We start from the raw sequence: 25,654 nt of genomic DNA, 5'->3' as shown, positions 1-25,654 counted from the left end.
ATAAGTAGTCTGTCAACACCGCCTACATGTGGTTAGAAGATAATGATTCAAGTATATATTGTCACCTAGCCCTAGATTTAAATGGTCCAAACACTTGCCAAAATAATGTCCATTTAAAGCACCAATGAACAGCGTATGAATCTTGCCTACAAACTGATACATTGGACCTGAATTTAACTGATGTAGTAAGTTTACCTGCAAACTGGAAAATCTCTGGAAAAGTTTTCCTGCAAATTTAAGAAAAACATAAAAGTTAAGTGAATAATTTGGTAACAAAAATGTCTTCTCTTACCAAAATATATTTGCACTTATTGAATTTGTTTATTTTTTTTTCAGAGAGCAGACATAGCAGTCGCCCCTCTCACCATTACTCTGGTACGAGAAGAAGTGATTGATTTTTCAAAACCATTTATGAGCCTGGGCATCTCCATCATGATTAAGAAGCCTCAAAAATCAAAACCAGGAGTATTCTCCTTCCTGGATCCCTTGGCCTATGAAATCTGGATGTGTATAGTTTTTGCCTACATTGGAGTCAGTGTAGTTCTTTTCCTAGTCAGCAGATTCAGTCCCTATGAATGGCACTTGGAGGACACAGATGAAGCCCGTGACCCTCAGAACCCTCCTGACCCTCCAAATGAGTTTGGGATATTTAACAGCCTATGGTTTTCCCTGGGTGCCTTTATGCAGCAAGGATGCGATATTTCTCCAAGGTTTGTTTCATATCACTCCATCACCTTTTTGCATTTTATGGTCATAAATGAATGCCATGGTGCATATATGTTTCTTATTTTCTAACTCTAAAATTTTTCTTTTATGCTTCACATCCCACTAAGTGTTAAGCTTCATCATTAAACCCATTGCTTGCCACCAGCTATCATGTATAATGGGTATAGACCTCTATGCTCTTTATACATGTCCATTAAAACTTATATTCACCATGTTGAGACTGTAAAATGCATAGGGTCTTTATGTTTTAGCAATGCTTGGAGTTCTACCGTGTTTTTGCTGCATATCTCATTTTACGGTCATCTGCTTGGTGCATATAACATATGTTGCTATGCAAAAGTAGCAGCTGATTGCTCTGAAGACACTTTCAACAGCAGTTTAATTACCACTGTCTTCAGTTCACGCTTGTCATCTCACACTATTTTCATTTTTGTTTTCCATATTCCTTATGCTGTTCTTTTTTTTGGTCTATATTCCCCTTTGCTATACCCCTGCTGTTTATTGTGCATGCTTCAATTGGCTGTTAAATCAGCAATCTTAAATCAGCAATCTTATTTACTATGCCATAAAACTAAATACAAATTGTCAACGTACAGTAGTATCTATCTAAAATGTGCAGCGATGGAACCAAAACGGCTCGCAGATATGTAAAAAGCTCATTTTATATCAATTCTAGCATTTATATATACACTTTTTACCATATTCATAAGTCATTTGCATGCAAATCTCTGAACACATCTGCGGAAGTTAACTAAGAAATGAACATTTAAAAATAAATCAGGGAAATTCCTTTTGCATTTTGAAGATCTGATGATGATCTTGATATTATACCCCCAGGCTTCTTTTCTAAGACTCTTTCAGACTAGAAATAAATAGTATTTTAAAAATTGTCAGAACACCCTGAGGTCTTGTTCTAACATCATCGTTTTGATGCAGTTTTGCACCATGCATTTACTGTGCTTCTGAGATATCAGCGGCTGATCACTCATTTGACTGACAGCTATGTCTGCAGAATCCATCATAAACATTTTAAAAAATATATTTATTTCAATGAGAAAAGAAACATATCTTTTGAGAATGACTTATCAACTGCAGTAGCAAAGAATGATAAAGTCCCGCATACTTTTCGGAAAAAGATCTACTATGTAGAACCAGTCAGGAGGGTCCTTTAAACATTGCATTTTTGGTCCATCTCCTTAAAATTGTCTGTAGCATTCATTCAGCAGAAGAAAGTCCTTCTCTTGCAATGAAAAATAAAACAATTTATTAATAATCAAAATATTAATAAAATAATAATAATAATCAGTCTTGGACTGGCTTACAGGGGAACAGGTAAATCCCCCGGTGGGTCCCAATGCAGGAGTAGGACTTCTAAAATAGCAATAGTTGGCACAGTATAATTGATTCTCTATATACAGACAAAAGTAAAAGCTCATAATTCATTTAACAAATTGCCCAGTGTATTATTATAAAGAAGTATAGGTAAATTTGGGAATTAGAGTACTGTAATATTAGCATGTATCTGAACAGTGGCCTCCTAGTATCATTATTACTGATGGTCCTTTGCCACCCCAGTCCGACACTGATAAGATTAATAATAATAATAATTGTAATAATAACAAATATGAAAATAGTCCAAATTAAAGGAGTTGTACAGGATAAGTAAAAGTCTGTTTTTTTGATAAACCAGCACCAGTTAACTTCACATGCTTTGTCTGATCAACCAAACAAAATCTTAAAATGCTAACATTTTGTTTATTGATCACATCATTATGTTATTTTCCATACAAATAAGAACATTATAATCTGTTCTGTTCTGTCCTCTTGCAGGAACAAAATCATTTGAAATAAATGTGGAATTTAGTGTGTTTCAACAATTGTTAAACTAGTCTTGGCGGTAAAGTCCAAGCCACTCAGTGTTAGGGGTCGAGTTCCCGCCTCTGCACAGGGGGAGTCTCGAGCCATCTCCGCTGCGGTCTCCCATTCTTCTCCAGCCGCAGTGGAGCCTGCTCAGCGGAGACGTCGGTCTCAGCATCTGGCTCACCCTGATACTGTGCGGATGGTTACTGCGGCCTTTCCAGGCTCAGCAACTGTAGCCAGTACTGGTCAGCGGCGAGCAGACGTCTCTGGGACTAATTCCTGCTTTTCTCCTTCTGAGCATGCCCAAGGTAAGACCTCTCTATGGAGGTCAGGCATCACATGCTCAGGTACTGCAGCAGCTTCCACTGGTCCTCTAGGGAGGTCCTGAAGTTGCTCAGCAACTGTGGCAGCTCCCATTGGTCCTCTAGGAAGGTCCTGAAGTTGCTGCAGCTATAAAAGGTTTGCATGCCGCACGGCCATGCGCTAGGATCAGCTTATGTCATGAGCTTTTGCTATTCAGTGGTCTTGTCTGCTTGTGGTCAGGGTCCGGCTGAAATAAGCCACTAGAATACCGGCACCTCCGGTGTGAAGCTTTGTATGGTGAATTCAGGGCTGGCGTAAAGCCATTAGAATTCTGGCTTCACCAGAGAAGAGGTGTTTGTGTGCTTGCTACTCCCTGACAACTGATTGCTTTTGCTCTGTTAGGCAGCTGTGTTCCCCTGTGATGCTAACAGGGCACAGCGTTTTCCCTTCTGTGCGACTCTGAGAAGTAACAGAGTTTGCTTATACCACCATATTGTGCCGCCATTTGCTAGCAGCACGTTCATCTCCTGCACGGTGGACCCCGGGCTGCGAACGCACCAATAATTATATCTAAATGTACTCGGTGCGTTCCGCCAGCCCTAACATATTCCTAGCGCCAGGGTCTGGATAGCAGTGGCGGACAAACAGCAATCTTTGCGGTACATCCAGCAGCTGGAGGGCAGGTTGGCAGCTCTCGACCGCACAACCTCAGCTGTGAATGTTACCACAGTAGCTGTTCAGGCTGCTAGCATGGCTGCAGCAACATTGTCCACTGCCACCCCTGGTCCAACTCTATCTCACCTCCCGCTGCCAGAAAAATTTTCTGGTGATGGCAAATCTTGTAGGGGTTTTATGAGCTCTATACACCTCGAGCTTCTGACTGCACGTTTCCCTAACGAGCGGGCAAAGGTGGGATTCATTATGTCTCTCCTATTGGACAGGGCATTGAAGTGGGCTACGCCACTGTGGGAGCGTGGCGATCATGTAGTGCACAGTGCTCCGCTGTTCCTGAGCACTCAGAAACAGGTGGTCTTAGGACCTCGAGTCACCCATGATACGGCCCTCCAACTGTTGGCATTGACTTAGGGCTTGTCCTCGGTCAGCTATTTTGCCGTCCACTTCCGCACCTTAGCATCTGAGCTGGAGTGGTCGGATAAAGCCCTCATTCCTATATTTTGGAGGGGGCTGGCTGACCATGTTAAGGACGCTTTGGCCACTAGGGAGATGCCTGCCACACTGGAGGAGCTAATAGCAGTGTCCACTCGTACTGACCTTCGTTTTAACGAGTGGAGATTAGACCGTGCCCAATGTAGGCAGAGGTTTCGGCTGGCTCCCACCTTCGCCAAACTTTTGGAATCTCCGGTCCAGGCACCCGAATCACATGAGGCCTTGGAGGTGTTACGAGCGGGATCTAAGTCCCGGACCGCTCATGCACTTAGGGTCTGTCATCAGGGCCGGCGTCAGCACCCGGCGTACCGGGGCAAATGCCGGGGCCCTGAACAAATGGGGGGGCCCACTCGTGGCCAGGATACCAGGGAGCCCGGGCTGCTCCCTCAGCAGCTTCGCCACTACTTGAGCTGAGCCGTCACTTAAATAAACATGGCCGCGCACAGTGCACGCTGCTGCAGCGATGTCTCTGCTTCTGCTAGTAATCACGCGGCCGGGCGGACACACAAGCAAAGTTAAAGGCACAGTGTCTGCCTGACCGCATCATTAGTAACAGACACAGCTGCAGCGTGCACTGTGGGTGGCCATGTATGTTTAAGTGACGGCCATCGATCAAGCAGCGCTCCCTCCACAGCCACATGCCAGAGGAGGGTGGAGTCTGGAGAGATACGGGAGCAGTCTGCTGAACGATCATTTTCCTGGTGTGTCTGGATGGATAAAACACTGACTGGAGATTTGGCCCATAATCAATAAATTAAGGTAGAGAACTGTGAATGTTCCCAGATAAGAAACACTTCCATAGCAAAAGTCAAAAATGGAGCAAGAGGGTCGACCATCCCACAAGCTTTGGCAATATGTGTATGTCTGCGTATTGTGTGTGTGTGCATGTCTGCGTATTGTGTGTGTGTGCGCATGTCTGCGTATTGTGTGTGTGCATGTCTGCGTATTGTGTGTGTGTGCATGTCTGCGTATTGTGTGTGTGTGCGCATGTCTGCGTATTTGTGTGTGTGCATGTGTGTGTGTGTGTGAGTGCACATGTCTGCGTACTGTAGATGTGTGTGTGTGTGTATGTCTGCGTATTGTGTGTGTGCATATCTGCCTATGTGAAGGATGAGGGGGAAGGCTAGGCCCTATGTAGTGTATCTATATTTCTCCTCCGTATCTGTGCATCATGAATCGTGGTATGTGGGCCCACTGAGACTCTTTTGCCCGGGGCCCACAAAATCCTGGAGCCGGCCCTGTCTGTCATGTTTGCCGGCAGTAAGGACATCTTACCACCAGATGTCCCTAGCCGTCGGGGAAACGTCAGCATCTAGTGGTAGTAGGTGGAGGTACACTAGACATGGCGACGTTTGCCTCCAAATTCTCCTTTAAGGGGACAATTACCATTGGCCCATCCACTCATTCAGTAGAGCTTTGCATGGATTCCGGGGAGGAGGGCAATTTTATGTCTTCTGCCTTCGCCTAACGACATGCAATACCTCTGGTGATGCTCACCCAACAAGTGACCGTATGAGTGGTGAATGGGTCGACACTGCCCTCACGGATTACACACCAGACCATCCCATTTACTCTATCCATGTCGCCATCTCATCAGGAGATAATATCTCTGCTCGTCATACCTGAGAGAATTGATGCGGTCCTGTTAGGGATACCTTGGTTACAGTACCATTCTCCTCATATTGAGTGATCCACATGCAGGATTTTGGGATGGAGTGAATCTTGTGGGGGTAGATGTCAGAGGGAATGCGTTCAGGTTGCTACTACTGAGGTACCCGCAAATCTCTCCTCTCTCCCCAAGCAATATTGACCCTTAGCGGAAGTGTTCTCAAAAGGGCTGCGGAGACCCTTCTGCCTCACCGCCCCTATGACTGTCCTATTGACATCTTGCCTGGTGCTGAGCCTCCCGGGGGTCGAGTCTACCTATTGTCTCTCCTAGAGACGAAGGCGATGTCTCAGTACATCCAGGAGAATCTGGCAAGGGGATTCATTAGGAAGTCAGTGTCACCTGCAGGGGCTGGAGATCTTCTTTGTGCAGAAGAAGAACAGAAAATTCCGTCCATGCATAGATTCCAGGGGCCTTAACGCCATCACCATTAAGAACAAGTACCCATTGCCCCTAATATCTGAGCTCTTTGATAGGCTTTGGGGAGCAAGGGTGTTTACTAAACTAGATCTGCTGGGTGCTTACAACCTGATTCGCATCCGTGAGGGGGACGAATGGAAGACGGCTTTTAACACCAATGATGGGCACTATGAATATCTGGTGATGCCCTTCGGGCTCTGTAATGCCCCAGCCGTTTTCCAAGACTTTGTGAACGATATCTTCCGGCATATGCTCTCCACCTCGGTTGTAGCGTACCTGGATGATATTCTCATCTACTCTCCAGATTTAGACTCCCATCGGAGAGATGTTTGCAAAGTCTTCAACTTCCTAAGGGCAAATTCCATCAATGCCAAGTTGGAGAAGTGTGTGTTTGAGCGGGAGTCTTTGCCTTTTCTGGGCTATATCATCTCGGCCCAAGGATTGGCTATGGATCCCGCCAAGCTACAGGCTGTGATGGACTGGCAGGAACCCCTTTCTCTCAAAGCGATGCAGCGCTTTATGGGGTTCATTAATTACTATCGCTAGTTCATTCCCCACTTCTCAACTTTGGTAGCTCCTTTGGTGGCCCCCACCAAAAAGGGAGCAAATCCCAAATTGTGGTCGGAGGAGGTCTCCAACGTCTTCCTCTCTATTAAGTCCCACTTTGCTAGCGCTCCCATTCTAAATGGCCCGATGTAGATAAACCTTTCATAATGGAGGTGGATGCCTCATCTGTTGGTGCTGGAGCTGTCCTATTCCAAAAGGATGCTCAAGGTCGGAAGCATCCTTGCTTCTTTTTCTCTAAGACCTTCACACCGGCAAAGAGGAATTATTCCATCGGGGACAGGGAGTTGCTAGCTATGAAGTTGGCCTTCTCGGAGTGGAGACATCTCTTGGATGGGGCTCGCTTTCCCTTCCAATTTTACCCCGACCACAAGAACTTGGTCTATATTCAGACTGCCCAGCGGCTAAATTCTCGCCAGGCCAGGTGGTCCCTGTTCTTCTCCCGGGTTCCATTTCACCTTCCATTTTCTCTCTGGGGAGAAAAACATTTGTGCCGATGCTCTCTCCCGCTTCGTAGTGTCATCAGCGGAGGAGGAGAAACCTCAGCTTATTGTCCCTTCTGAGAGCCTGAGGACCGTGGCTCCGATTTTGCTAGTCTATGCCCCCGGTCAAGACCTTCGTGCCATCAAATTTGCGACCGGAGGTTCTCTCTTGGGCTCACTCATCCAGAATGGGTGGACACTTTGGGACCAAAAGGACATCTGAGCTTCTGGCGAGGACATACTGGTGGCCGCATATGGCCCGTGATGTCGGAGACTATATTCAGGCATGTGCCTCCTGCGCCAAAAATAAGTCTCCTCGACAATGGCCAGCTGGATTACTTTATCCCCTGCTGGTGGCAGACAGGCCCTGGGAGATAGTCGGGATGGACTTTGTGGTGGGCTTACCCAAGTCCCGTGGCTGCACCATCATTTGGGTAATCACTGACCATTTTTCTAAAATGGTGCACTTGGTGCCACTTCCACAGCTACCTTCTGCATGGGCATTGGCAGCATTGTATATAAAACACATTTTCCGCCTACACGGCATGCCAGAAAAAATTGTCAGTGATGCCAGTTTGCGTCTCGGTTCTGGAGAGAGCTTTGTCGTCTAATCAGCATCGAGTTAAATCTCTCTTCAGCATACCATCCCGAGGCGAATGGGTTGGTAGAGAGGGCCAACCAGACCTTGGTCACATATCTGCTACATTTTGTTTCAGCCAGGCAGGATGACTGGGCATCCTTGCTTCCGTGGGCGGAGATTGCACTGAACAACTCCGTGGCCGACTCCACTTGGCAGACCCCATTCCTTCTTAACTACGGTCAGCATCCATGGGTTCCTGTGCCTATGCCCGTGTCTTCCGCTGACTCCAGGGTGGCAGACCGGGCTGTGGAGGCACGGGACATTTGGGACCACACTAAGGATGCCATCCGGGCCTCCAAGGAGAGAATGAGGTCCTCCGCCGATACACATCGGCTTCCCGCTCCAACCTTTTCTCCTGGCGACTTAATGTTGTTCTCCGCCCATAACATCAGGCTGCGAGTTGAGTCCACTAAGTTTGCACCTCGCTACTTGGGACCCTTCTAGGTCCTCGAACAGGTTAACCCTGTGGTCTACCATCTGGCCCTTCCTCCACGCCTAGGTATCACCGACACCTTTCATGTGTCCCTCTTGAAGCCCGTTTACATATCCCTGTTTTCCGAGTCATCTGGCAGGACATCGGGTTTGTCTACGGACGATTACGAGGTGAATGCTATTTTGGGGTGCAAGGTGGTACGTGGCAAGAAATTTTATTTGGTGGACTAGAAGGGTTATGGCCCAGAGGTCAGGTCTTAGGAGCCTGCTGAGCACATTCGAGCTCCACAGCTCATTGCGGCCTTCGAGTGAGGTCCAAGGAGGGGGCCTAGGAGGGGGGTAATGTTAGGGGTCGAGTTCCCACCTCTGCACAGGGGGAGTCTCGAGCCATCTCTGCTGCGGTCTCCCATTCTTCTCCAGCCGCAGTGGAGCCTGCTCAGCGGAGACGTCAGTCTCAGCATCTGGCTCAGCCTGATACTGTGCGGATGGTTACTGCTGCCTTTCCAGGCTCAGCCATTTTAGCCAGTACTAGTCAGCAGTGAGCAGACGTCTCTGGGACTAAGTCCTGCTTTTCCCCTTCTGAGCATGCCCAAGGTAAGACCTCTCTTTGGAGGTCAGGGGTCACATGCTCAGGTACTGCAGCAGCTCCCATTGGTCCTCTAGGAAGGTCCTGAAGTTGCTGCAGCCATAAAAGGTTTGCATGGCCGCACGGCCATGCACTAAGATCAGCTTATGTCATGAGCTTTTGCTATTCAGTGGTCTTGTCTGCTTGTGGTCAGGGTCCGGCTGAAATAAGCCACTAGAATACCGGCACCTCCGGTGTGAAGCTTTGTATGGTGAATTCAGAATTCAGGGCTGGCGTAAAGCCATTAGAATTCCGGCTCCACCGGAGAGGGGGTGTTTGTGTGCTTGCTACTCCCTGACCACTGATTGCTTTTGCTCTGTTAGGGAGCTGTGTTCCCCTGTGACGCTAACAGGGCACAGCGTTTTCCCTTCTGTGCGACTCTGAGAAGTAACAGAATTTGCTTATACCGCCATATAGTGCCACCATTTGCTAGCAGCAGGTTCGTCTCCTGCATGGTGGACTCCGGGCTGCGAACGCACCAATAATTATATCTAAATATACTCGGTGCGTTCCGCCAGCCGTAACACTCAGCTGTAAAATTATGGATCTGCTAAAAATCTGTTTGTTTGGTTGAAATATCCCTAAACTTTTCCATTTGATGCGTCAGGTACTGGAGCTCAACACCATTCTAGTTAGTGTCACTGAGCTGCAATACTATACACAACCTATAGATTAAAGTGAAGCTGTTTCTAAAACAAAAAAGACGTTTTTGTAATCTGACATAATACTTTAGGTAGAGTGCATAGAGATAAATGTGCTGGCTTAACCCCTTCCCGACCTGTGACACAGCGTATGCGTCATGAAAGTCGGTGCCAATCCGACCTGTGACGCATATGCTGTGTCACAGAAAGATCACGTCCCTGCAGATCGGGTGAAAGGGTTAACTCCCATTTCACCCGATCTGCAGGGACAGGGGGAGTGGTAGTTTAGCCCAGGGGGGGTGGCTTCACCCCCTCGTGGCTACGATCGCTCTGATTGGCTGTTGAAAGTGAAACTGCCAATCAGAGCGATTTGTAATATTTCACCCATTATAACGGGTGAAATATTACAATCCAGCCATGGCCGATGCTGCAATATCATCGGCCATGGCTGGAAATACTAGTGTGCCCCCACCCCACCGATCGCCCCCCCAGCCCCCCGATCTGGCCGGTACACTGCTCCGGCTCCCCTCCATCCAGTGCTCCGCTCCCCCCCGTGCTCTTGTCCGCTCCCCCCGTGCTCCAATCACCCCCCCGTGCTCCAATCACCCCCCCTGCATTCAGATCCACCCCCCGTGCTCCGTTCCACCCCCCCATGCTCCGTTCCAGCCCCCCGTGCTCCGTTCCACGCCCCCCGTACTCCGTTCCACAACTGCCGCGCTCCGATTCCCCCCCCGTGCTCCGATCCCCCCCGTGCTCCGATCCCCCCCCGTGGTCCCCCCCCACCCCATCATACTTACCGATCCAGCCGGGGTCCCGTCCGTCTTCTCCCTGGGCGCCGCCATCTTCCAAAATGGTGGGCGCATGCGCAGTGCGCCCGCCGAATCTGCCGGCCGGCAGATTCGTTCCAAAGTGCATTTTGATCACTGAGATAGATTATATCTCAGTGATCAAAATAAAAAAAATAATACATGACCCCCCCCCCCTTTGTCACCCCCATAGGTAGGGACAATAAAAAAATAAAGAAAATTTTTTTTTCCACTAATGTTAGAATAGGGTTAGGGGTAGGGTTAGGGTTAGGGTTAGGGTTAGGGCTAGGGTTAGGGTTAGGGGTAGGGTTAGGGTTAGGGCTAGGGTTAGGGCTAGGGGTAGGGTTAGGGATAGGGTTAGGGCTAGGGTTAGGGTTAGGGTTAGGGCTAGGGTTAGGGTTAGGGGTAGGGCTAGGGTTAGGGGTAGGGTTAGGGCTAGGGTTAGGGTTTCGGTATGTGCACACATATTCTGGTCCTCTGCGGATTTTTCCGCTGCGGATTTGATAAATCCGCAGTGCTAAACCGCTGTGGATTTATGGCGGATTTACCGCGTTTTTTTCTGCGCATTTCACTGCGGTTTTACAATTGCGATTTTCTATTTGAGCAGTTGTAAAACCGCTGCGGAATCCGCACAAAGAAGTGACATGCTGCGGAATGTAAACCGCTGCGTTTCCGTGCAGTTTTTCCGCAGCATGTGTACAGCGATTTTTGTTTCCCGTAGGTTTACATTGAACTGTAAACTCATGGGAAACTGCTGCGAATCTGCAGCGTTTTCTGCAGCGTGTGCACATACCTTTAGAATTAGGCAATGTTCACACGGTGCGGATTTGGCTGCGGATTGGCCGCTGCAGATTCGCAGCAGTATTCCATCAGGTTTACAGTACCATGTAAACATATGAAAAACCAAATCCGCTGTGCCCATGGTGCAGAAAATACCGCGCGGAAACGCTGCGTTGTATTTTCCGCAGCATGTCAATTCTTTGTGCGGATTCCGCGGCTTTTTACACCTGTTCCTCAATAGGAATCCGCAGGTGAAATCCGCACAAAAAACACTGGAAATCCGCGGAAAATCCGCAGGTAAAACGCAGTGCCTTTTACCCGCGGATTTTTCAAAAATGGTGCGGAAATATCTCACACGAATCCGCAACGTGGGCACATAGCCTTAGGGTTAGGGTTGGAATTAGGGTTGTGGTTAGGGTTGTGATTAGGGTTATGGCTACAGTTGGGATTAGGGTTAGGGGTGTGGGGGGGTTAGTGTTGGAGGTAGAATTGAGGGGTTTCCACTGTTTAGGCACATCAGGGGTCTCCAAACGCAACATGGCGCCACCATTGATTCCAGCCAATCTCGTATTCAAAAAGTCAAATGGTGCTCCCTCACTTCCGAGCCCTGAAGTGTGCCCAAACAGTGGTTTACCCCCACATATGGGGTATCAGTGTACTCAGGATAAACTGCGCAACAATTATTGGGGTCCAATTTCTCCTGTTACCCTTGTGAATCTAAAAAAATGCTTGCTAAAACATCATTTTTGAGGAAAGAAAAATGATTTTTTATTTTCACGGCTCTGCGTTGTAAACGTCTGTGAAGCACTTGGGGGTTCAAAGTGCTCACCACATATCTAGATAAGTTCCTTGGGGGGTCTAGTTTCTAAAATGGGGTTACTTGTGGGGGGTTTCTACTGTTTAGGCACACCAGGGGCTCTGCAAACGCAATGTGACGCCCGCAGACCATTCCATCAAAGTCTGCATTTCAAAAGTCACTACTTCCCTTCTGAGCCCCGACGTGTGCCCAAACAGTGGTTTACCCCCACACATGGGGTATCAGCGTACTCAGGAGAAACTGGACAACAACTATTGGGGTCCAATTTCTCCTGTTACCCTTGGGAAAATAAAAAATTCTGGGCTAAATAATTATTTTTGAGGAAAGAAAACGTATTTATTATTTTCACGGCTCTGCATTATAAACTTCTATGAAGCACTTGGGGGTTCAAAGTGCTCACCACACATCTAGATAAGTTCCTTTGGGGGTCTAGTTTCCAAAATGGGGTCACTTGTGGGGGGTTTCTACTGTTAAGCCACATCAGGGGCTCTGCAAACGCAACGTGACGCCCACAGAGCATTCCATCAAAGTCTGCATTTCAAAATGTCACTACTTCACTTCCGAGCCTCGGCATGTGCCCAAACAGTGATTTACCCCCACATATGGGGTATCAGCGTACTCAGGAGAAACTGGACAACAACTTTTAGGGTCAAATTTCTCCTGTTACCCTTGGGAAAATAAAAAATTGCAGGCTAAAAGATCATTTTTGAGAAAATAATTTTTTTTTTATTTTCATGGCTCTGCGTTATAAACTTCTGTGAAGCACTTGGGGGTTCAAAGTCCTCACCACACATCTAGATTAGTTCCTTTGGGGGTCTAGTTTCCAAAATTGGGTCATTTCTGGGGGATCTCCAATGTTTAGGCACACAGGGGCTCTCCAAACGTGACATGGTGTCCGCTAATGATTGGAGCTAATTTTCCATTTAAAAAGCCAAATGGCATGCCATCCCTTCCGAGCCCTGCCGTGCGCCCAAACAGTGGTTTACCCCCACATATGGGGTATCAGCGTACTCAGGACAAACTGGACAACAATATTTGGGGTCCAATTTCTCCTATTATCCTTGGCAAAATAGGAAATTCCAGGCTAAAAAATCATTTTTGAGGAAAGAAAAATTATTTTTTATTTTCATGGCTCTGCGTTATAAACTTCTGTGAAGCACCTGGGGGTTTAAAGTGCTCAATGTGCATCTAGATAAGTTCCTTGGGGGGTCTAGTTTCCAAAATGGGGTCACTTGTGGGGGAGCTCCAATGTTTAGGCACACAGGGGCTCTCCAAACGCGACATGGTGTCCGCTAACAATTGGAGCTAATTTTCCATTCAAAAAGTCAAATGGCGCGCCTTCCCTTCCGAGCCCTGCCGAGTGCCCAAACAGTGGTTTACCCCCACATATGAGGTATCGGCGTACTCGGGAGAAATTGCCCAACAAATTTTATGATCCATTTTATCCTACTGCCCATGTGAAAATGAAAAAATTGAGGCGAAAAGAATTTTTTTGTGAAAAAAAAGTACTTTTTCATTTTTACAGATCAATTTGTGAAGCATCTGAGGGTTTAAAGTGCTCACTAGGCATCTAAATAAGTTCCTTGGGGGGTCTAGTTTCCAAAATGGGGTCACTTGTGGGGGAGCGCCAATGTTTAGGCACACAGGAGCTATCCAAACGCGACATGGTGTCCGCTAACGATGGAAATAATTTTTCATTCAAAAAGTCAAATGGCGCTCCTTCCCTTCCGAGCCTTACCATGTGCCCAAACAGTGGTTTACCCCCACATGTGAGGTATTGGTGTACTCAGGAGAAATTGCCCAACACATTTTAGGATCCATTTTATCCTGTTGCCCATGTGTAAATGAAAAAATTGAGGCTAAAAGAATTTTTTTGTGAAAAAAAAGTACTTTTTCATTTTTACGGATCAATTTGTGAAGCACCTGGGGGTTCAAAGTGCTCACTATGCATCTAGATAAGTTCCTTAGGGCGTCTAGTTTCCAAAATGGGGTCATTTGTGGGGGAGCTCCAATTTTTAGGCACACGGGTGCTCTCCAAACGTGATATGGTGTCCGCTAAAGAGTGGAGCCAATTTTTGATTCAAAAAGTCAAATGGCGCTCCTTCCCTTCCAAGCCCTGCCGTGCGCCCAAACAGTGGTTTACCCCCACATATAAGGTATCAGCGTACTCAGGACAAATTGGACAACAACTTCCGTGGTTCAGTTTCTCCTTTTACCATTGGGAAAATAAAAAAATTGTTGCTAAAAGATAATTTTTGTGACTAAAAAGTTAAATGTTCATTTTTTCCTTCCTTGTTGCTTCTGCTGCTGTGAAGCACCTGAAGGGTTAATAAACTTCTTGAATGTGGTTTTGAGTACCTTGAGGGGTGCAGTTTTTAGAATGGTGTCACTTTTGGGTATTTTCAGCCATATAGACCCCTCAAACTGACTTCAAATGTGAGGTGGTCCCTAAAAAAAATGGTTTTGTAAATTTCGTTGTAAAAATGACAAATCGCTGGTCAAATTTTAACCCTTATAACTTCCTAACAAAAAAAAATTTTGTTTCCAAAATTGTGCTGATGTAAAGTAAACATGTGGGAAATGTTATTTATTAACTATTTTGTGTCACATATCTCTCTGGTTTAACAGAATAACAATTCAAAATGTGAAAATTGCGAAATTTTCAAAATTTTCGCCAAATTTCCGTTTTTATCACAAATAAACGCAGAATTTATTGACCTAAATTTACCACTAACATGAAGCCCAATATGTCACGAAAAAACAATCTCAGAACCGCTAGGATCCGTTGAAGCGTTCCTGAGTTATTACCTCATAAAGGGACACTGGTCAGAATTGCAAAAAACGGCAAGGTCTTTAAGGTCAAAATAGGCTGGGTCATGAAGGGGTTAAATAGGTTGTCCAAGATTAGGCACATTTCACATTCCTGACATGCACAGTCCTAATACGGACCACAAAGTTCAGACTGTCAGATGGTTTCTTGACTAGAAGTCAACAGCCTCATATATGCTGTAGAAGCTGTTGAGTTTGAATCAAGATACCCAAAGCTGTTTCGGGTATTGCACCGTGAATGTCAGAAGTGTTCAGCTTGCCATAAAAATTATGACTTTTTCCTTGCAAAAACAATATCACATCCATCTACACATTTTTTCTGGGTTATTGCCGTTTAAGGGTACGTGCACACGTTTAGGTTTTTTTGCGTTTTTCCGTGATAAAAAAGCTATAAAAATGCATTAAAAATGCAGACATATGCATCCTATCATTTAGAATGCATTCTGCAATTTTTGTGCACATGATGCGTTTTTTTCCGCCAAAAAAATGCATTGCGGTAAAAAACGCAGCATGTTCATTAATTTTGCTGATGTATCACGTTTTTCCCGCTATTTAATGCATTGGGAAAAAACACGGGAAAAAAAAGCACAAAAACCGCGTCAAAAACGCATAAAAACGTGAAAAAAACGCATGCGGATTTCTGGCAGAAATGTCCGGTTTTTGTCAGGAAATTTCTGCAAGAAATCCTGACATGTGCACATACCCTAACTCTAATCACTTTCTTAAAATAAAATGAGCTTCAATACCAAAGACAACTGAAGGACAGGTGTGATACTTTTGATGGAAAAATACTGCCATACTGTTTCCAGTCCTGAATAACCCCTTTCAGGCATGAATGCATTTGGGGACTCTAATGCTATGTTGTAGAGCAAAACATGCTCTTTTTTCCATCATACAAAATCTGTACCACAGGGTTGTATAGGCTCAAAGCAAATAATTGAGAAATAACAAGATCCCAATACTGTATGCTTTGTATACAGTATTTATGGGACTTCATTTTGTAAAAACCAGTTTTGGATCTTAAAATAAGAAAGGTAGACATTTTTCCTATATTATCGTTCTCTCTTTTTAGACTGATGTATCTGACTTAAAACAATTGCCTCAAAACTGCCCTGTGTTAATCAGGCTCTAAACCTACAAATGTTTATAATGGCAAGTGAACGGGTATGTAGACATAGATCACTTTAGGCTGGTATTGTCTATAAAGTGACTTTTGATGTTTTTGATTAGACTTTACCATTTTCAGTAATAAAAAAAAAGAAGTCAAAAAACGTTGAGGCATCCTTGATGGCGCTGTCTTTCTCTAATTAAATAATTAATATTAATTAAATATTTTTTCTAAAATTCCAAAATAAGTTTTAAGTCAAAGCTTCCACCAAAATTTGAATTTCAGAGGTGAAAACCTCTTTATATCTCTCTTTCCCTTCTCCCTATTTTTGACTCAGTGTGTTCCCTGTATCTGTTGCTAGTGTTGATGGTATTTAATCTGCTGTTGATCATGTTTTTGCCCACTTGGAAAGACCGGCAAATAAGCTTTGTGACATCACATGGAAAGCTTCAAAATTGTCTTATCCTGTCAGGTGTTGCTCCTACATTTTAAAGATAAATTATTACTAATTTGGTGGCTGGGACCTAAATGGGTTTTCCCACTAACAAAGTTAATTTTAAAGTTCATTTAATAAATACATCTTGGAATAATAATAATTTCCACAATTCGATGTGTTTAAAAAAATGTTCCTGTGCTGAGATAATCTTAGAAATGTGCCCCTGCTGTGTACTGTGTAATATCTGTGTCTGACTGTACAGGTACAGGCAGGTACGGACTGGGGCTGAAATTCAGCCCTGGCATTTGAAATCACACAGGCCCATGTTTTCTCCATCTCCAAGCACCAGATGGAATATATTACTAATATTACCCTGGATAGAGGGAAAACGAGATTTACTACAAGACCAATATGTCTGATGATACCCGTGGCCTACTGGGGTAAGTGACGGAGTCAGCGACTTTGTGCTCCGTCACAACTCTTAACAGTATGGGTGTCCTGATAACACAGATTTTGTTAACAATGCAGCAGCAAGGCAGCCCACAACCAGACTGGCCCTTCTGGCATTTGCCAGAATTGCCAAATGGCCAGTCCGGCCCTGGGTACAGGGTCTGATCATACCACATATGCTGGCTGCCGACGTCTGGTGAGAAAAAAAAATTGAAAAGCCAGAATCTTTTTGTCTGTCGCAACATTGCAATAAATACAATAAGAAGTGATCAAAACATCGAATCTACCCAAAAATGGTATAAAAAAAAACCATCAGTTTAGTGAGCAAAAAATAAACCCTCACCCAGGACCAGATCCAGAAAAATGAAAATGCTACGGGTCTCGGAAAATGGCGACAAACACAAAAACTTTTTTCATACAAATTTTGGCATTTTTTTTTCACCACTTAAATAAAAAATAAACTATATATGTTTTGATTTCTGCGTACTCGTACTGACCTGGGAATCATATTGCCAGGTCATTTTTACCATATAGCAAACAGAGTAAATAGTGATGAGCGAGTGTACTTGTTGCTCGGGTTTTCCCGGGCACACTGAGGTGACCTTCGAGTATTTATGACTGCTCGGAGATTTTGTTTTCATCTCGGCAGCTGACTGATTTACAGCTACTAGCCTGCTTGATTACATGTGGGGATTCCCTAGCAACCAGGCAACCCCCACATGTACACAGCCTGGCTAGTAGCTGTAAATCATTCAGCTGCCGCGATGAAAAATAAATCTCCGAGCAGTCATAAATACTCGGAGGTCACTCAAGCGTGCTCGGGAAAACCCAAGCAACGAGTACACTCGCTCATCACTAATAGTAAAGTTAAAAAAAAACTAAAAAAATTGTGGAATTGCACTTTTTTTGCACTTTCACTGGACTTGGATTTTTTTCCTTTTTCCGTACACTATATGGTAAATGGTGCCACTCAAAATAACTACTCCTCCTGCAAAAAACAAGCCCTCACATGGCTATTGTGACTAAAAAATAAAACAAGTTATGGCTCTTTGAAGTAGGGGAGAAATCTAAGTTCCTTGACTCTAGTATTATACTTAGCAGCTGTCATCTTCAGCTGTTCCAAGCGCCACTCTAATTGTAAAGTTGCACAGAGCGGTAGTCATGACCAAGCTGCTGTCCGGTTGCTCTCTGGAACTTTACAGACAAATGGTGTCCCAGTGTAGGGTATGTGGTGAATCACTTGTAGAACACACGCCCCCCCCCCACTGCTCCCAGGCTTCCAAGGCTTCCATCCTCAGTCCCCACAATTCAGGAGACACTAAGTTCTTTACAACAGGCAAAAATGTTTTCTAGTCAGTATAAGTTCTTCAGGTGGTAACAAGTGGGATAGGGCACAGCAATTCACGCTTCCTTCCTCCTTAGTAAAACTCCTCTTCTTCAGCTCTGCCACCTGTTCATCCCGGATTACCCCCATGTCCGCTGACTCAGTCAGCCTCAGAGATTCATTTTCCACTCTGGCAGTGCACACGGACCGGCCACCTGATCCTCACATAATTCCACGTCCTCAGGCCTTGTAATATCAGATGACCAGGCCTGCTCCTTGGTACCTGGCTCGAACCCTAGGCTCCAGATGTTGCAGGAATGTCCATCTGAGAACTCTACACAGCCACCCACTGTCTCAAACGAATTGCCGGGATTCCCCTAGCAGTCCATTGCACCAGAACTTGACCATCACTATCTACTTCTCTAACTTCTCCAAACTCCTGATAGTAAGTGCCCCCCTTTTTATTAATTTATAATTTATTAATTCTTTTTTTTCTTATACTTTCCTTATCCTATGTCCTATGCAGTTGCTAAATTACTTACTATATGAACCGTACTTATGCTATCCTAAGCTGGTTCTATGCTTATCCTGCACTATGCACTACTCACATTATTCATTAACTCTTAACTACATGACTTATATACTGCACATTACCATTATACTATACATAAGACACACATCACTTATTATACAGTGGGGCAAAAAAGTATTTAGTCAGTCAGCAATAGTGCAAGTTCCACCACTTAAAAAGATGAGAGGCGTCTGTAATTTACATCATAGGTAGACCTCAACTATGGGAGACAAACTGAGAAAAAAAAATCCAGAAAATCACATTGTCTGTTTTTTTATCATTTTTTTTGCATATTATGGTGGAAAATAAGTATTTGGTCAGAAACAAAATTTCATCTCAATACTTTGTAATATATCCTTTGTTGGCAATGACAGAGGTCAAACGTTTTCTGTAAGTCTTCACAAGGTTGCCACACACTGTTGTTGGTATGTTGGCCCATTCCTCCATGCAGATCTCCTCTAGAGCAGTGATGTTTTTGGCTTTTCGCTTGGCAACACGGACTTTCAACTCCCTCCAAAGGTTTTCTATAGGGTTGAGATCTGGAGACTGGCTAGGCCACTCCAGGACCTTGAAATGCTTCTTACGAAGCCACTCCTTCGTTGCCCTGGCGGTGTGCTTTGGATCATTGTCATGTTGAAAGACCCAGCCATGCTTCATCTTCAATACCCTTGCTGATGGAAGGAGGTTTGCACTCAAAATCTCACGATACATGGCCCCATTCATTCTTTCATGTACCCGGATCAGTCGTCCGGGCCCCTTGGCAGAGAAACAGCCCCAAAGCATGATGTTTCCACCACCATGCTTTACAGTAGGTATGGTGTTTGATGGATGCAACTCAGTATTCTTTTTCCTCCAAACACGACAAGTTGTGTTTCTACCAAACAGTTCCAGTTTGGTTTCATCAGACCATAGGACATTCTCCCAAAACTCCTCTGGATCATCCAAATGCTCTCTAGCAAACTTCAGACGGGCCCGGACATGTACTGGCTTAAGCAGTGGGACACGTCTGGCACTGCAGGATCTGAGTCCATGGTGGCGTAGTGTGTTACTTATGGTAGGCCTTGTTACATTGGTCCCAGCTCTCTGCAGTTCATTCACTAGGTCCCCCCGCGTGGTTCTGGGATTTTTGCTCACCGTTCTTGTGATCATTCTGACCCCACGGGGTGGGATTTTGCGTGGAGCCCCAGATCGAGGGAGATTATCAGTGGTCTTGTATGTCTTCCATTTTCTAATTATTGCTCCCACTGTTGTATTCTTCACTCCAAGCTGGTTGGCTATTGCAGATTCAGTCTTCCCAGCCTGGTGCAGGGCTACAATTTTGTTTCTGGTGTCCTTTGACAGCTCTTTGGTCTTCACCATAGTGGAGTTTTGAGTCAGACTGTTTGAGGGTGTGCACAGGTGTCTTTTTATACTGATAACAAGTTTAAACAGGTGCCATTACTACAGGTAATGAGTGGAGGAAAGAGGAGACTCTTAAAGAAGAAGTTACAGGTCTGTGAGAGCCAGAAATCTTGATTGTTTGTTTCTGACCAAATACTTATTTTCCACCATAATATGCAAATAAATTGTTAAAAAAACAGACAATGTGATTTTCTGGATTTTTTTTTCTCAGTTTGTCTCCCATAGTTGAGGTCTACCTATGATGTAAATTACAGACGCCTCTCATCTTTTTAAGTGGTGGAACTTGCACTATTGCTGACTGACTAAATACTTTTTTGCCCCACTGTATATAAAACCTCATGACACTATACACACAGTGCAGTTGTCTTCAGGGACAGGAACAGGGTAAGATAGTCCACATCCCTACATTATGACTGCAACTTGTGACTGGAAGTCAGAGATAACAGTCACAAGCTTTCAATGCAAGTCTATGAGAGCCTCGTTCTATCATAGACTTACCGTATATTGAGTTGTTGTGACTTATGGCTCGCCCAGCAAATACTGGACCGATCCAGCAGGTGACAACATACAGAAGACAATGGGAGCAGTGTCGGCAGCTGGTAAGCATGATACTAGGAGCAGGGACTTAGATTAGTGTCACCATTACAGCAGTAAAATTAAAAAAAATTCTGCAGTGGTGCTTTAATATTTTAATTAATCTGAATGTTCAACAAAGTAAAAAAAAAATCCAGAATTGCTTTTTCTTTTGTATATTGTATACAGTCCATCTCCCTAAAAGTGTAATAAAAAGTTATATTTACCATAATATGTTACCACTGAAAACTACATCTTGTGAGGCAATATATGAAGCATTAACACCTTGAGACCTTGAAAGGCTCAAAGGAGGCCAGTCCTTCTGGAGCTGAAGGTTGAAAAACTTTAAAGGGAATTTATTCACCAGGTTTTTGCTAATCTGAGAACGGCATAATGTAAAGGCAGAGCCCCATAGTACATTGATGTATTACTTACTGATCTGCTTAGTGTGTTGATAAAAATCATTATATTATCAGCAGGAGATTATCGCTAGAGGAGCATTAGCCTGCTGCCATGTAGGCCAATCACATTCTTACTCCTGATAGGCAGCTTTCTGCCTATGCAGAGTGTATACAGAACGCTGCCAGCAGTGGTATGGGTGGGGTTATACAAAGAACTGCTAGATCTGCAGAAAATAAATCAGTTTTTAATGAAAACTGGAAAGTAAATGATACATTGCTGGAATCATGGTCTATGCCTCTACATTATGCTGCTCTCAGATGGGGTAGCAAAAGCCTTGTGGCAGATTCTCTTTAATAAAAGGACAGTGGGAAACGGCATTATGTTATTTTTTACATAATAATCTGTGCAGATTCTGTTTCAGAGTAAATCTTGTCTGGTTAAGTAAAAACTCTCTAGTTGGACCCAGCAGCCCTATTACGGGACCAGTTATCTCAGGCAGGCAGCTTAACCCAGTGCAGCAAATACACAATGGCAGAGACATTACCCTCCTAGATCATTTATATAGTGGGTTGTCCTAAATAACTTAAATAATTTTTCACCTCTCATAAACATATTTGCATGGGAAATGTGGGCTTACATGACTCCAAAAAGATGATGAAAGTGTATTCCAACAACATCAATTAGCACATATTTTATACAAGAATTTCAAAGTATCTATTTCTACAATACTTACGTATTTTCTAAGCACTTATCAAGCTACTATATAGTTCTAGTTCTGTTTTATATCATCTCCATGATTGTTTCCTTATGAAAATGATGATATTTTATTCTGAAAATATGTCAATAGAGGAAAACTTTAATGAAGATATTTAATAGAAACAAATTAATATTTGAGTGCTACATAATAATAATGGAGGATGAAACATAACTAACATTAACCTACAGAAATAGGGTTGATCTGCAGGGTAATAGTGTCCCAATGATGTCTGGCCACGCTACTGAAAGTGTAACTACCGGGAAAAAGACTACCTTTATTCCTCCCAGGATCTGCCAGCTTTCAGTCATAGAGGCGTGCAAAGAACGGTGCCTATAGGCATGCCACAGCATTTTGATTGAAAGCTTGCTCTGATGCATATCTGGGCAGAGAGAGGTTTCAATTAAAGTACCAGACTAGCTTACGGCTGCTAGTCACTGCTTAGTGCACAGGGACTGTATCCTCTATGAGCACGCCTCTATGACTGAAAGCTGGTGACTCCAAGGAGTAAAGTTCATTGTCCCCTGGTAGCTGCACTTTTAGTAAGGCATCCAACAGAATTGGAACACTATTATAGTGAAGTTTAACCCTGTATCTGCAGATTAATATTGTGTGGGGACATGACAGGTCCTGTTTAATGAAATTCTCTGTTTTCATAGCAAAATCATTTAAAAGCTTGATCTGATTTAAAATAACAAAATCCAGCCTAACTTATTGACCACCTGACTGGCATTGCCTCTTCCATTGTTCCCGTCAGTCTTTGTTGATATGGCTGTTGGGGACATGATACGTGAATTCTGCTGCCAATCACTGAACTCATGGTTAGGCCAAGGTAGAAGGTTTGAGGCCACTGAGCCATGTTCACAAAGACCAAAGAGGTACCAGCAGCAGACAGGTAGCGCTGGAGCAAGTAGGTAAGTAAAGTTCCTTTTGTTATGGTAAACCAGTTATTACCTTTATAAAGATTTTGCTATAAAAGCACACAACTGCTTTAAGTCAATAGTATCTAGTGTTAAGCGATACCTTCCGATGTTTGAAAGTATCGGTATCGGATGGTATCGGCTGATACCGGCAAAATATCGGATATCGCCGATACCGAGCTCCGATACCAATACAAGTCAATGGGACACAAATATTGGAAGGTATTCCTCGATGGTTCCCAGGGTTTGAAGGAGAGGAAACTCTCCTTCAGGCCCTGGGATCCATATTAATGTAAAAAATAAAGAATAAAAATAAAAAATATGGCTATACTCACCCCTCCGAAGAACCCTGGCTGTCACCGCTGCAAGCATCCGCCTCTGTTCCTGAGAATTGCAGAGAGTGAAGGACCTTTGATGACATCGCGGTCTGACCGCTCACGTGACCGCTCACCTGACCGCGATGTCATCGAAGGTCCTTCACTCACTACATTCTCTGGAACGGAGGCGGACGCTCGCAGCGGTGACAGCCAGAGTTCGTCGGAGGGGTGAGTATAGCCATATTTTTTATTTTTATTCTTTATTTTTTACATTAATATGCATCCCAGGGCCTGAAGGAGAGTTTCCTCTCCTCCAGACCCTTGGAACCATACGCACCGCACACTCCGATACCGATTTCCGATATCACAAAAATATCGGATCTCGGTATCGGAATTCCGATACAGCAAATATCGGCCAATACCCGATACTTGCAGTATCAGAATGTTCAACACTAATAGTATCACAAGGTCAGAATTATTAAAGAACATTATTGCATTTTTTCATATCATTTGTACGTTTTCCATTTTTTTCATATTCCTACTTTCATTCTTAATTTTGTGAACATTCATTTTTCTGCTTCCTTTTGTCATCCTCTTTCAAGGTATGCAGATTTACTTGATGTATTTATTTATGTTTCTTTAGTTTTTCCTTTTCACGAGTCTTAATTTATTTAGTCTGCTTCATCAGTTCATGAATAAAGAACAATACGAATAATGCTCCTGGGAATTATATTCACAGAATTAGGTATTATATTCATGTCAAAATACCACAGATGGGGAGCTGATATTTTGACATTGACAACATTCATGTTCCAAAGTTCTGCTTGTGCTGTGCAAGACATACTGCAATGATACACATATACAGTCCTGCTCATCGTTATTGGCACCCATGAAGTTTAAGTACGTAATGTGGAATATCTCCTGAAAAAAATGAAATAGTTTTTTACATAGAACACTCGTGTTAAATACAAAAGAGCAAATGCTAAACAAAAAATTACAACAAAAAACAATGGGAGGGAAAAATAGAAAATCGTAACGCTTGCTGTGACATTGACTGCCATTGGCACCCTTTGCATAAAATTTGCATGGAAACGCATTTTGACTTGCCTGTGGTAAATCACAAATGAGAATCACCTGTGATTAATTGTCAGTGCCCATGTGACATGAATAAGCCAATGAATGATGACTTCTGTGTTTTAAAAAGCCACATGGTCAGCCCTGTTCCTTTGTCACATTGGTCATGACAAAGAAGCTGTCTGAGGACATCAGAACTGTTATTATTAGCAAACACAAGACTTCCAAAGGGTATAAGGCAATATATGAAGACCTTGTTATCCTAGTTTCAACAGAGCACAATGTTATTAAGAAGTTTGCCAAGATGAAACTATCAAGAATCTCCCTGGATGTGGGAGAAAGAGGAAAATTGACATTCCCCTTTGAAATTTGGTGCGAATGGTGGAAAAAACACAATCAAATATCCAAAAATCTGAAGGCCAACCTGGAACAGTCTTGGGTCATGGTTTCAACAAGTACCATACACAGCACACTAAACCAAGCAGAGCTTTATGGGCAAAGGCCAAGGAAGAAACCATTGAAAAAGAAAAGACATACGAAGTAATGATTGTCCTTTGCCCAAGAGTTACTTGACAAACCACAATCCTTCTGGGAAAATGTTCTGTGGACAGATGAAACAAAAATAGAACTTTTTGGCAATGCAAAGCAACAGTTTGCTTACAGACAGCATAATGAAGCTTCTTAGGAAAAGAACACCCTACCAACAGTTAAGCATGATGGAGGATCCAAAATGCTGTGGGGTGGCTTTGCTATGTCTAGTACTGGAGACCTTGACCATATCACAGGAATCCTGACATCAGAGAATTATCAAGAGATTTTAGAGCGAAATGTCATACCCAGTGTAAGAAAACATGGTTGGAGTGGAAGATCACGGGTTCTTCAGCAAGCCAATGACCCAAAGCACACATCCAAAAGTACACAGGAATGGTTGAAAAAGAAAAGATGGACTGTTGTAAAATGGCCAGCAATGAATCCTGACCTCAATCCCATTGAAAATCTTAGGGGTGAGCTAAAATCTGCCATTGGGAAAAATAACCCTGCAAACATTCATGATCTTGATCAAATTGCAAAGGAAGAATGGGAGAAAATATCAGTTGCGAAGTGCAAGACACTTTATGATGGCTAAAAGCTACATTTGGAGGCTGTCATCAATGCCAAAGGGTGTGCAACCAATAATTAATTAGGGGTGCCTTTATTGCTGTTTCTGTTTCTTCTTTGAATTTCCAACATGTACGTTGAAAAACAATGTTTTATTGTTGCATTACTTTGGACCACTAATTAAAAAATCCTGAAGGTATAACTTTGGTACATTTCCATTCATTTCTGAAGATATTATACAGTCTATAAAAAAATGAAAGGGTGCCAATAACAGTGAGCAGGACTGTAGTCTGCAATTTTAAAACTTTTCCTTATGTTTGACATTTTAACTGATTTATATCATAGGAATTCATGAAATACTATTTTGAATGAGCAATTTTGCTGTAGCAGATAATATTAATACCTTATAGTGTGTTACATAGAGCTTCTGTAAAAAAAGAAGGTCAGTACACATTAACATTTTTCCTA

At 43.7% G+C, this 25,654-nt stretch overlaps 1 protein-coding gene across 3 annotated transcripts in view; it reads left to right on the top strand.

The window, feature by feature from the left end:
- GRIA3 (glutamate ionotropic receptor AMPA type subunit 3) overlaps nucleotides 1-25,654 on the top strand; it is a 512,289-nt gene that overhangs the window by 467,287 nt on the left and 19,348 nt on the right. For all 3 annotated transcript variants that reach the window (XR_011317998.1, XM_069747185.1, XM_069747184.1), the window contains exon 11: nucleotides 337-710. Coding sequence is in view for 2 of the 3 variants with exons in the window: in XM_069747185.1 (XP_069603286.1) it covers nucleotides 337-710 (374 nt within the window). In the remaining variant the exon portion in view is untranslated. The remainder of the gene's footprint in view (nucleotides 1-336; nucleotides 711-25,654) is intronic.

The sequence above is a fragment of the Ranitomeya imitator genome, chromosome 2, assembly GCF_032444005.1.
Source record: "Ranitomeya imitator isolate aRanImi1 chromosome 2, aRanImi1.pri, whole genome shotgun sequence".
Taxonomy (NCBI): Eukaryota; Metazoa; Chordata; class Amphibia; order Anura; family Dendrobatidae; genus Ranitomeya; species Ranitomeya imitator.
The sequence above is the reverse complement of the archived record's forward strand: the minus strand, read 5'-3'. Positions and strand labels throughout refer to the sequence as shown.